At 43.2% G+C, this 11,975-nt stretch overlaps 4 protein-coding genes across 6 annotated transcripts; 2 read left to right on the top strand and 2 right to left on the bottom strand.

Moving 5' to 3' along the window:
- Window positions 1-164: 164 nt before the first annotated feature.
- LOC100646748 (GTP-binding nuclear protein Ran) lies at window positions 165-3,115 on the top strand. 3 transcript variants are annotated; one of them, XM_048410128.1, is made up of 3 exons: window positions 165-319; window positions 868-1,351; window positions 1,573-3,115. In XM_048410128.1, the coding sequence occupies exons 2-3, from the start codon at window positions 911-913 to the stop codon at window positions 1,786-1,788; spliced, it is 657 nt and encodes a 218-aa protein (XP_048266085.1). In that variant the 5' UTR covers window positions 165-319; window positions 868-910; the 3' UTR covers window positions 1,789-3,115. The 3 variants fall into 3 exon arrangements, with proteins under 3 accessions (XP_048266085.1, XP_048266086.1, XP_012168652.2); XM_048410129.1 differs by having other exon boundaries at window positions 281-526; XM_012313262.3 differs by having other exon boundaries at window positions 281-615.
- Window positions 3,116-3,349: 234 nt separating this feature from the next.
- On the bottom strand, window positions 3,350-10,064 carry LOC100644490 (elongation factor Tu, mitochondrial). Its single transcript, XM_012313263.3, has 7 exons — window positions 9,868-10,064; window positions 5,341-5,464; window positions 5,087-5,139; window positions 4,853-5,018; window positions 4,469-4,776; window positions 3,707-4,368; window positions 3,350-3,616 (listed from the first exon to the last, which is right to left on the bottom strand). The coding sequence occupies exons 2-7, from the start codon at window positions 5,372-5,374 to the stop codon at window positions 3,436-3,438; spliced, it is 1,404 nt and encodes a 467-aa protein (XP_012168653.1). The 5' UTR covers window positions 5,375-5,464; window positions 9,868-10,064; the 3' UTR covers window positions 3,350-3,435.
- Window positions 5,361-9,802, bottom strand: LOC125385949. Its single transcript, XM_048410130.1, has 4 exons — window positions 9,777-9,802; window positions 9,206-9,375; window positions 6,785-6,970; window positions 5,361-5,697 (listed from the first exon to the last, which is right to left on the bottom strand). The coding sequence occupies exons 1-4, from the start codon at window positions 9,785-9,787 to the stop codon at window positions 5,501-5,503; spliced, it is 564 nt and encodes a 187-aa protein (XP_048266087.1). The 5' UTR covers window positions 9,788-9,802; the 3' UTR covers window positions 5,361-5,500.
- On the top strand, window positions 7,115-11,930 carry LOC100646870. The gene is made up of 8 exons (XM_003398718.4): window positions 7,115-7,920; window positions 8,750-8,918; window positions 9,005-9,136; window positions 10,060-10,350; window positions 10,416-10,610; window positions 10,694-11,131; window positions 11,214-11,474; window positions 11,685-11,930. Exons 1-8 carry the CDS (start codon window positions 7,861-7,863, stop codon window positions 11,702-11,704), a joined length of 1,566 nt encoding a protein of 521 aa, XP_003398766.2. The 5' UTR covers window positions 7,115-7,860; the 3' UTR covers window positions 11,705-11,930.
- The last annotated feature ends 45 nt before the right edge of the window (window positions 11,931-11,975 follow it).

Genomic DNA, 11,975 nt, shown 5'->3' with positions numbered 1-11,975 from the left:
CCACGTATACGCATACGTATACGTATTAATTCTCCCGTTAAAAACTGAAATTCTTCGATACCGGCTCGGTGTGGCGCGCATAAAATAGATGTCGCTGACTTACGTCATTTTCTACTTATAATTTAAAAAAAAACCACCGATTTACATATTATTTTAATGATTTAAACGAAAAAATATTCCAATTTAATTTTTTCATAGCGTATCGATTAGATATATTCATTAAATTGAATGATATTCTACTTAGCGAATGATGAAAATGCGGACCCCTGTCGTTGACTCGAAGGAACGCCATTGTGAGCCGTAACGACTGTGTTGCAGGGTAAATTTTATCGGTCATTTTCACGTACACGTTACTTGCCGGGAAATTTTGTACAAATATTCTCCGATTTTCATAGATTCATAATAAATCTATCGTCGGTTTGTTCGATTCTTTGCGATTTCTATCAAAATTACGTGTAGTCGCGTGACAAGATTAACGCGAAAGCTTGTGTTACAACGAGAGGCGCCATTCTTTTAGCAGAACGTGGTAAATTTTGTACATCGAGCGCGGGACGTTAACGATAAACCGGCCTTGCAATTTATTAGAAAAGATACGACAAAGTAGTATTTTGATAGGTGTGTTCATATTATAGTCGAGATATAACGTATTATTTTTAAATAATTACAAATATAGTGAAAAAACACACGTCGATCACGTTTTCGATGCGTGATTTTCGATCTAGTATCTTCCAGCAACTTCCAAGTGTCGGACTATTCTAATTTTCTAGTGTATCTATAATAACCTAATCGATAATACATTTCTCTTTTGCATTCGGTTTTACTCTCATCTATCCGATCAGTTTTTATATATAAATGTTACTTTTTCAGATCTCTTTTTATCACATCAACAGTTTGTGGTCTAACAATCGGTATGGCACAAATGGCACAAAATGTTGAGATTCCAACTTTCAAATGTGTACTAGTAGGTGACGGTGGTACTGGAAAAACGACGTTCGTCAAGCGGCACTTGACCGGTGAATTCGAAAAAAAATATGTCGCAACTTTAGGTGTCGAGGTACATCCTCTGATCTTTCACACGAATCGTGGTCCGATTCGTTTCAACGTTTGGGACACAGCTGGTCAAGAAAAGTTTGGTGGTCTGAGAGATGGATATTACATTCAAGGACAGTGTGCTGTCATCATGTTTGACGTTACGTCAAGAGTAACGTACAAAAACGTACCTAATTGGCATAGAGATTTGGTTCGTGTTTGTGAGAATATACCTATAGTTCTATGTGGAAATAAAGTTGACATTAAGGATAGAAAAGTAAAAGCCAAGAGCATCGTCTTTCATAGGAAGAAGAATCTACAGGTAATAGCATGTCCAAAGCATATAGTATTTTTGTAGTTTGATTTTACAAATCTTTTATTTTTCTTCTCGTTTCCTGCAGTATGTAATATACCAAATATCTTTCTAGCTTGACTTATCTTAAGCTATACACATTCTTCTAATCTAACTTACCTTTATATATAGGAACTGTCGACATAATGCACATTTAATCGAAATAACAATTTTCTCCATGTTTGCTTTAGTACTACGACATCAGTGCAAAGAGCAACTACAATTTTGAGAAACCTTTCTTATGGTTGGGACGTAAGCTGATCGGTGATGCAAATCTTGAATTTGTCGCGATGCCAGCTCTCCTTCCTCCTGAAGTTACAATGGATCCACAATGGCAACAACAGATAGAGAAAGATCTTAAGGAAGCACAAGAGACAGCGCTACCAGAAGATGATGAAGATCTTTAGTTTGCCACGTCGTGTGTATTATACGAATAGGGGCAAACCATATACGTACACGTGCATACTAAGTACGTTACGTACTTGTGCCTCTCTATAAGTCAGAGATTCTTTCTTGGATAGAATTAATGGATACGATTATTTCTGTTTCATATTTAACTGTCATACGATGATAAAAATATTTCGACGATTCGCGTTTCTCGAGTTTTGTCTTAAAGGTTAGATGATACCAGGAATTGAACATTGCGTTTTCACGCATGTCATGATTTGCGTGCGTGAATTAGACACGCGGTCTAATTCCATACAAGTCAGTTTCAAAGTACGATTTAACCGATACACATTGACCCAATGAAACTTTACGTATCGTAGATTACAGTCGTTCCTTTCTTTATTTACGTATAATTGATATGAGTATGCGTGAGTACACGTATGTTGTGTGAAACGATGTATTTAGTGTAATGAATGCATAACTTGTCGATCAACCGAATTGTCGATTTGCTTTAAGGCATAGTGTCAAAGCTGTCGGATTTCTGTTGCTAACCTTATAATATCGTATGCCGAAACATTGTACGTGAATTGCCTGTGGCGGAATGAATGAACGGGCTGCTTCGTAAAGTAAAAAAGTGAAAAATTAATTCTGTAAGAAAGAATCTTTCGATACAGTCGATGCGCTAATATTAAAAGCAACTGTTTACACATGCGTCTGCATATGCTTACGCGCGTACACACTCATGTGTACATATACACACACACGAAATTTGAGAAATTCTCAAAGTAGTTCAATCTTTACAAATAAATGACATAATCTTTGCTGCTACCTTGCGTATGTACACACAGGATCATCCAACGAACATAAATGAAGAAGGAAAAGAAAGCATTAGGCGTGCAGTGCCACCAGTCGTTTTTACGAGTAATCTACAATTCTTAAACACAGCGTTGTATTTTGAAATAATATTTCGATTGGAGCGAAGTACAGTTTGTAGTCAGTTGCGCCTGTCCAGGATAATGAGGACTATTTACTATTTTTATTAGCGAAGGTGAATGTACCATTTGTTCAACTTAAATTATATAAACAGTGTTTTTTTCTTTCTATACAAATACGTTCGTTTCGTTATGGTGAGACAAAGCGTTGCACATGGTCCTTTCCCTAATTCCTTTATTTTATTGCCAATTGAATGCACCAAGTAATGTGTACACAAACACCATAGCACAACTATGGTTAAGAAATAACAGAAGTAAAAGGAGAACGAAATATTTCGTATCGGTGTCTCATCTGTTGTTTGAAACAACTTGTACCGTTGATGTAATGGACTCAATAAATCATCGTTGAACTGTTTTTTCAAAGTTAAGACATTTTCAAATCGTTTAAAGTACTTACGTTCTCTATTTGTTGAGGAAATTATACTTTATCGATAATAAAAATCGACCATTTTAAAAACAGAAAATTAAAATTATATACAAAATGTTATTATATTATTATTATATACAAAAACAATTTATTTATTAATTGCCGACATGACTGAAAGCAATATTTTTAAATCGATTATTTTAAAACAATAATATATAATAATAGTATATATAATGTGTGTATTTGTTGAATCTAGTTTTACATGGTTTTATTGATTGACGCACGACAAATGCAGTAAATGATTTGAATTATGCTTTCGCATGTTTCTTTGTTTTCTTTCTACCTCCGAGAAGATCTAATCGTTCGGTTTCGCTGAGACTTGACAAAATATTCGTGATTACTCCAGTTGCTATAGACATCGCGCCATCTCTTATCGTAAATCGCTGGCCCTTTTCACACACCATTGGTCTTATCAATTTTAACGTAACACTGAAAACAAAAATCCATATCCACGTCGAATCGATTTATTAATTCGTGTAACTCGTTTTTCCGCTTGAATAACATTTAAAGAAAATTTACCTAGAGTCTTCGCCAGGCATGATCAAGTCCTTCATTTGCAAATTTAACTGAGCTGCACAATCCCAGGTCTTTGAAAATATTTGAGCTTGCATGAGATTATTTATAGGTTTCTTTCTACCTCCTTCCGCAGGAGTCAGCATGTACATTTGACATTCTAAATGATCGTAGGCTTTCATGCTTCCTGGTTTACACATTATCATACCCCTTCTGATGTCCTCTCTTTTTAAACCTCTAAGCAAAGCACCCATTTGGTCTCCCGCCTCGGCTTCTTCCAACGTTTGATGAAACATTTCTATTCCTGTTATTGTGCTTTTTATTATTTTGTTGTATCCAATCACCTCACATTCCATGCCCTTCTTTATTTTTCCACGTTCCAATCTGCCGGTAACTACCGTCCCCCTACCCGTAACAGAGTAAACATTTTCTATCGGTAAGAAAAAAGGTTTGTCCAATTCTCTGACAGGGTTTGGAATATAAGAATCCACAGCCTCTAACAATTTCAGTATAGCATCCCGTCCTATACCTGGATTATTACCCTGTATCGCACAAAGGGCACTACCTTTAACAACAGGTATGTTTATACCATCATAACCCATTTCGCTTAACAACTCTCTTATTTCCATTTCTACTAAATCGACCATTTCATTGTCTGCGACATCAACCTTTATGAACAAAAAAAAACATAACGTTGTTGATAACAGAGAAGAGGGCGAGGTAGTTTTTACATAGATAGTATTCAACCAACTACACGAAAGATCTTACCTTATTGATGAAAACAACAATGTTACTGATACCAATTTGCTTAGCAAGAAGTAGATGCTCTCTGGTTTGTGGCATGGTACCATCTGTAGCAGCAACAACAAGAATAGCTCCATCCATCTGTGACGTTCCAGTAATCATGTTTTTGATATAATCCGCATGTCCTGGACAATCGGTATGTCCATAATGACGTTTCTCTGTCTGATATTCAACATGCGCGATATTAATAGTTATACCGCGTGCTTTTTCTTCGGGTGCATTATCAATATCAGAGTATTCTTTTGCTTTTGCGAGTTCCATTTCAGAAAGAACTACAACAGACAAGGACAACAGTAAACGCAACAGATAAAATGATTAATGTAAATGAAAATCAACTGGCAAATATACTCTTGGTAATAGCTGCTGTAAGCGTCGTTTTTCCATGATCGACATGTCCGATTGTACCAACGTTACAATGGGGCTTATTTCTATTATACACTTGTTTCGCGCTATAAAACCTTTGCGTTATCAGACCCGATAAATATGTCCCTGCTCGTAACTGACCATAACATTCCTAAAAGTTAAGTTTCGAAACGTATTATGGAAGTAGCGGTTATGGAAATTCCATTGTAATTTTCTTACGTGTTTAACAAGATGCTCAACTAAAGATAGCTGCTTCACAGTGTGCCTGAGTGCTGAAAGTAAAAAAAATGCCATCTTTTATCAACGATCTGTAATCAATCGATGAGCAAATTAAAGTTTAAGTTTCTTTGATTCTAATTTCGTTTGAGTGACTTCCATCTTTACGAAATCTTTCTACATTCTATCGTTGTCTTAAAGAAACACTGACTAGAAGCAACGATCATTCGATACAAAGCGATTTTACGTCTACTTACCAGAATTGTAAATTATCTTCGTAGTAAATATCATGTTTGATGCACAATTTCTTTAACGTTTAACCTATACTTCCAACGAAACTCCTGAACAACCAACTCGCTGAGGGCGACGCGTGCGGACAAACTATTGGACGAGTTACGTAATATTTATGATTATAATTCACTCGAATGTACACATTACATTAACGTTTTGCTCTTCCCTGCCCTTTCCTATTTTTTCGAAGAGCATTCGACGCAAGAAAGAGTCCAGAAGCAATTTGTTACCGATAAATATTCTAAAAACTACGCAAAATTTTACGTAGTATTTGCCTTTCCATTTTTGATTGGCTGAAACCATCCACACGCGATAATCCAATTCTGTGAAAGATTTTGAAAGAGCGGCTTTCTTCAAATATCACTTACATCGTCGGTATGAAACGTTTCAAAACGAAATTAGTAAACGAAATTTTGGCAAAATTGAAAACAAACTAGATCGAGAGACGCTTTTACGATAAGTTTTCTGGAGTATGATCGAAATCGTCTCTTTCGAGAAGAAAACAGGAACAAGGATGCATGTACCCGTATACGCGCGGCAAAATTAATAAGTGAGATCTAATTAATTCGAAGAGAATAACGAGGCACGAGAAGAAGAAGAAGGTATAGAAGGTGCGGGGATCGGGAGGATTATCATTACCGTCGTTAAAGCATAATTTCGAGATACTCGGTCAGATAAGAGCATAGAATTGGGATCCATTCAGAATGAAACGTGAGATAAATTAAGGTAGATATTTAAATGGATTCCGGACATCCTTATTCGCACATTTCTCGAAGATAATCGCGGATGAAACGAGCAATCGTACAGCACCAAGGTGAGATCGATCGTCTAATCGAAGTGCGAAAAGAATTTTGTAAATAGCACGGTTGGTACGCTAGGAATCTTCCCTGACCGTCGTCGCTTGTTTCGTAGCACACAAAATGTGCTACAATACGAACGCTCGGATAGACAAAGCAAGGATGTGTTGAGAAATCATGTGTTCCGAAGACAGAAGGCCCTATACATACACAATATAATAGATCTTTGCTGCTATTAGGTCATGTTGGTGACAGTGTTTTCGACCGATTTATTTCATGTTTCAGTGACTAACCAACACACGATATATCGCGTCTAAGATTAGTATAAAGATCTATTATATACGTATACGACAGTATATAGGGACCTGTCTGTATCTTCCGAATGTACTATCTGCCGAAGCTAAAATTTTATATTTTAGATTTACTATTTGATCCTACGATGTGTACAAAATTTCGTCTAGATCAGCCACCGGTGCCTTTCGAAAGTACAGACGAGAGGAAATTATTCGTTCACGGATTAAAACGAACTGGCAAAGATTTCGACGAAGCGATCATTTCCCATCTTGCTTCGAGCCCTGCAGAATTTTATGGCACTTCCGTGTAGGTCTTTTACCTCGCGCCCAACGCGCACTACGCGTTTCTCGCGGTTGGCTCTTCTTTTGTTCTCGGGTCTCGGTCGATTCTCCATTTACATTCCAACGTAGACCATCGCGGCGCTTCCTGTTTCTCGGGCGACTCACCGCGTGCCGTTTCCCGCTTCCCGCTTCGCGCCTCCTTCTTTCGGCTTTACCGAGCGGGCCTAAAGAAAGAGTCCGAAAGACTGACCGTCACTCGCGTCTCGATCACGAGTCGGATACGGGCCAAGGGTAGCTCGTGAAACGATGACGTGCCGACGAAACGGTAGGTTAACGATACCGTTCGGTTGCGCGACCAATCTTCCTCGAGGAGTAGAAATTAACGAAACCACATGCACCGGTAGATGTACCGGTGCGACGAGTAACACAACGGGCAAGACGACGAGGAAGACGATGAGAAAGGGAAGCGCGGCTGATCGAGCAGGAAGAAGAAGAAGAGAAGGGGTGGATCGCGACCAAGTTCGTTGCTCGTTTCGTATTGGAATACCAATGAATTTTGAAGCAGTCTGCGCGTGACCCGAATATTATTCGTTCGTCACCCTCTCTTCTTACCTTTTCCATTTCCGTCTTGCTCGTTCCTCGTCGTTGTTACCTCGTCCGACAGTTCCAACTATTATTCTCGAAGAGTCGCGTCATAGGCATAGACGCGAAGCGGACAAAACATTGTCCAAACGAACCGCGAATTTGCCGATCACGATACGCTACGATCGCGGAAGGGAGAGTAGTGACTCGAAGAAGGATCGAGACCAGAAGTCCGGAACATAGACCGAGACGAAGACCGAGAGCGCGGTAAAGAGGTGGGAGAGCGAGGGAACACAGTTGTGTCCGCTTTTGCATCGTTCGTGCACGGGGACCAAAAGCAGCCAGGGTCGCCGTTTGCTTTCAGTCATTGCGAAGAACGCGCGGACATCGCAGTCGCGCCGAGTACTCGTGCGAGATAGATCGAGTCGTTCGTCGCGAGCACGCTCTCGACGCAGAAGAAAAGGAAAATACAGCGTGATCGATCGATCGACCATCGATCGTCGAGGCGAAGAGCCGTGTAGTCGAGAGAACGATGCGTGGCAACGGTGAAACGATCGTCGTTCTTCTGTTTGCGATCGCGATCGATCGTTTGGTGAGTTTCGTTCGGCGGTAGATCATTTCCGACGCAAATTCGCGCGCTACGTGCTCGACCGATGATGGCCAAGATTTACGGTTTCGCGCTCGGCAAGAAGATAGGGCGGGTGAAGCGAACCGACGGGCACGAACGTGCGGCGCGAAACACGCGGAAATGGAAGTGCGGTGCGTCAGCCGCGTAAACAGCCGTTCCCGCGAAAACGAACGTCGTTTTGCAGGAACTGGGAACTCTAACTCCGAGCGCTCGCTGGCAACACCTGATTAACGGTGCATGTTACGCGGCTACTTTAAACTCGGGACGCGAATGTCGCGCCACGTCGTCTCGTTTCGCGCTTACTTCCTTCCGTGCATCGCCATGCGTCGGTCGTCGTCCCTCTTCTCCACCGTTAGCGATTCTTCCATTTCTCTCGCTACGTTGCACGTTCGATGTATTCCGTCTTCCCCCTCTCTCTCTCTTTTTTTTTCCCAGCTACCTTTGTCTCTTCTTTACGGTCCTGCTCTTTCCATTCTATCCGGCTTGATTCTTCCGTATTGCCAGCAGTTTTTACCGTATTCGCGGCGCGTTTGTCCGCGCTTATTGTTCGACGATGAGATGAGAAACTGGCAAACGCGATCGAGGTAATGGGACAGGAAACAGGGTGAGAGGTGGTAGAGAGGCGCGTAGGAATCGAACGCGTGGAAAAGACGAGCAAACGGGCGACGAGTACGCCAGGCTGGTTCGCGTTCGTTTCCTTCCGGATAAACGAAGAAACGAGCTGCGGTTCTGGTTTACTCGTTGCCGTCATCGGGCAAACGGGAATACGAGAAAATTGCGATGCGCGTTTCAGGGGACGATAGTTGTGGGCTCGGCAGCGAGGACAGTGAGCGCGCGGCTGGACGAGCGATGTGCCAGGGACGCGGAATGCGATTCCAGCATCGAGGGTAGTCACTGTCGGAATGGCTATTGTCGCTGTTTGCCCTACTTTGCCGCGTACAACGGAACGTACTGCCTCGAGGGTGAGAATTTGTTGCGATTACGAGCCTCGATTCGGCGGCGAGAATATAACAACGAGCGCTGTTTCCTTTCTCGCGGCGATATGCAGCGACTCTTTTGGGCCAGGAGTGTCTCGTCGACGAGCAATGCACCTTGAAAGTAGCCAACAGCGGCTGCTTGGATGGCTTCTGCGGCTGCAGGGATGGTTTCCTCCAATTTCGTCGGCACACGTGTCTGGGTCGTAAGTAGACGCGATCGTTAAACCGTTCTTCAAACTATAGCGGACGAATCGACGAAAATAGATTCTTACGAGTTTTTCTAAGCTCGTCCGCCGAGTCTGAGAAACGCAGTCTCCGGATATTTGTAAACGTCGTTTCGTCCGACCACTCGTTTAATGTAACCATGACCTTACGCGTGTTTCGCTCGTTTCGTATCGGTTCAGTGAAATCGAAAAAGGCTAAATTCCACGTCACATGGTACCTGAAATTTTCTTGCGCGAACGTGATAATAATAATATGTTTATCACAGTGTTTATCCTAACTGTCTATGGTATATAAACAGTTGAGGTTTCATATCTCGGAATATAGAGAGCAAACGCGCGAATGAACGCATTATAGAAATTCTTTATTCGGAAATATTAGAAATTAGAATTTCCAGTGGTGTCTATCCCATATGATAATGTATCGATAGATGGATTTATTACAGTGGATTAAATAAAACACGATGATTATTTAACTTGAACTTAATGCATAATCAACGATTGCGGTTGATCGTCGAAAGATATCATTGATGGCCGTTAGGCCTATTGAAGTTTTCTGACTCTTTCGGTTTGTCGACATTTGCGCTTTATCGTCGACATTGTTTGTATGTATGAGACTCACTTCAACACCATCTATCCGAACGACGAGACGGAGTTATTAAAGAAGTCGAGTACGTCGGAGAAACGATATGGCGCAAGAAAATTTCACGTACCGTTAAACGTTGCGTCCAAGGCTAATTCGACTGAACTATATCGATAACCGTCAGATTCGAACGAGACGACAGCTCGAATCGCTTGCCGGCCTCGTCGTATGCCCTTCGTCGAAGCTTCGACGAGTCCGAGTAAGCAGGGATTAATCTTCGATGAGAGATCGATCGAACGCGCGTTGTTTCGTAACGTTTCAGCGGCGAAACTTGGCCAAGTTTGCTACGAACACGCCCATTGTCGTCTATGGCAGCGGAATTCACACTGTGACTTCTTGATCCCCAACTTGTTCGGACGTTGCCAATGCACGGCACCTATGCGTCGCGAAAACGATATTTGCCGACCCGACGATCTGGTTAGACCTTTACCGCTGTTCGACGATTTCTCGACTGAAACGATCGCGACAGCGACGATGTCGTCCCGCCACGACGAGCAAGCTCAAACGTTTGACGATCGACGAGAGGACGAGGCGGAGAAAGAGATGGAAACAGGTAACTAGGTGGCGCAGAAGCGACGTTACATCGACTACCCACGTATTTCGTTCGGTTCTTTTCAGGAGTTCGAATCGACTGGCTGAGAAATGACACCGCGCAGTCGGCAATCTCATCGTTTCCCCTTGACGCGACTACCGAAACGACGAATTCTTTCCACTCGCAAAACGTCTTACCGACGGCGGACTACGACAGTAGAGACGATGCTATCGTGGTCGAGGCACTCACCGAAACCGTGTCGTCGACGGTGTGGACGTCAGGTAAGAGAAAAGGAAGAGGCAGACAGTCGATAAAAAGGGAGAAAATCGTTATCGATAAAATTTCTACGCAAACTTTTGCGCAGCGTCCGCTTCGAAAACAGATCGACAGTCGGAGGTGGAGGCGACCGAGCCGCCATCGGCCATCAGTTTAGGACACGATTGCGTCTCCGATTTGGAATGCCGGCTGGCGGATCCTTACTCGAGATGCATCGATGGAACGTGCGACTGTGGTTTCCGAGGAAACGGAAGCTGCTCCGCGAGAAATACCGGTTGCGCGGCTGGCACCTTCCAATGCAAGAATTCCGGAAAATGCATCAGTTGGTTCTTCGTTTGCGACGGACGGCCGGACTGCGGCGACGGCTCGGACGAACGATGCTCGGTGCGAGAGGGAGGGACGGAATGCCCTGTACAAGCGTTCAGATGTGGTAGGAGCGACGTTTGCGTGTCGAGAGCGCTAATGTGCGACGGTAAACGGGACTGTCCGCGAGGCGAGGACGAGTTCGGCTGTAACAATCGACGGAGTAAGTGCTTCGTTGGCAATGACGCGAGTCGCGAATACCACTCGATTCTCGAATGATCGAACACAATGAATCCGTGTCGTAGAATGTCCGGAAGGAGCGTTCAGGTGTGACAACGGACAATGCCTGCCAGCGTACGAGTTCTGCAACGCCGTGGTGTCTTGTCGCGACGGAAGCGACGAGCCAAAAGGAGTTTGTCGAAGGCAAGTTGGAAGCCGCGGCAGAGTCGCCACCAGACATTGTCCGTTCAGGTGCGACAACAGCAGGTGTCGATCGGACGCGATCGCCTGCAGCGGCCGCGACGGTTGCGGCGACGGCTCGGACGAGAAACGCTGTTCCGTTTGTAGTTAGTATGCTTCTTTTCTCTTTTCTCTTTACCAACGATTGCAGCAACGGAAACGGACGTCGTGGGTAAAAGTATCTAACTGGAATGCAACGCACACCCGTTCGTCCAAGGGACTGCATGACATCGTGTGTCTGCGCTCATACCACTTAATTAGCTGTTAATTGTTAGTTATCGCATGTCGTTAATGATTTTCCGTATCTTTGATGACAGGATGTCCGCAATTTCCTTAACTGGCCCCAGTAGGCGTTACAACGAACGAGCTGGAGATTAGCCGAATAACGATGGTCGATGTTACAAGCGTGGTGATTCACGAGATCCGAGGAGAGGACGAATCAATGGCTGCCTGACGTTCCAGCATGGGGCAAGGTTCCGATGCGACTGCCGATCATTTGTATCCAAGCGTGTATTTTTTGTAGATTCGCGATTCGAATAAACGCACTGGAAAACCTGGAAGAATCGATCGTTCCTTTTGTAACGTTCTCCCGATGACGCGGTAGGAGC

The sequence above is a fragment of the Bombus terrestris genome, chromosome 11, assembly GCF_910591885.1.
Source record: "Bombus terrestris chromosome 11, iyBomTerr1.2, whole genome shotgun sequence".
Lineage (NCBI taxonomy): Eukaryota > Metazoa > Arthropoda > Insecta > Hymenoptera > Apidae > Bombus > Bombus terrestris.
The sequence above is the reverse complement of the archived record's forward strand: the minus strand, read 5'-3'. Positions and strand labels throughout refer to the sequence as shown.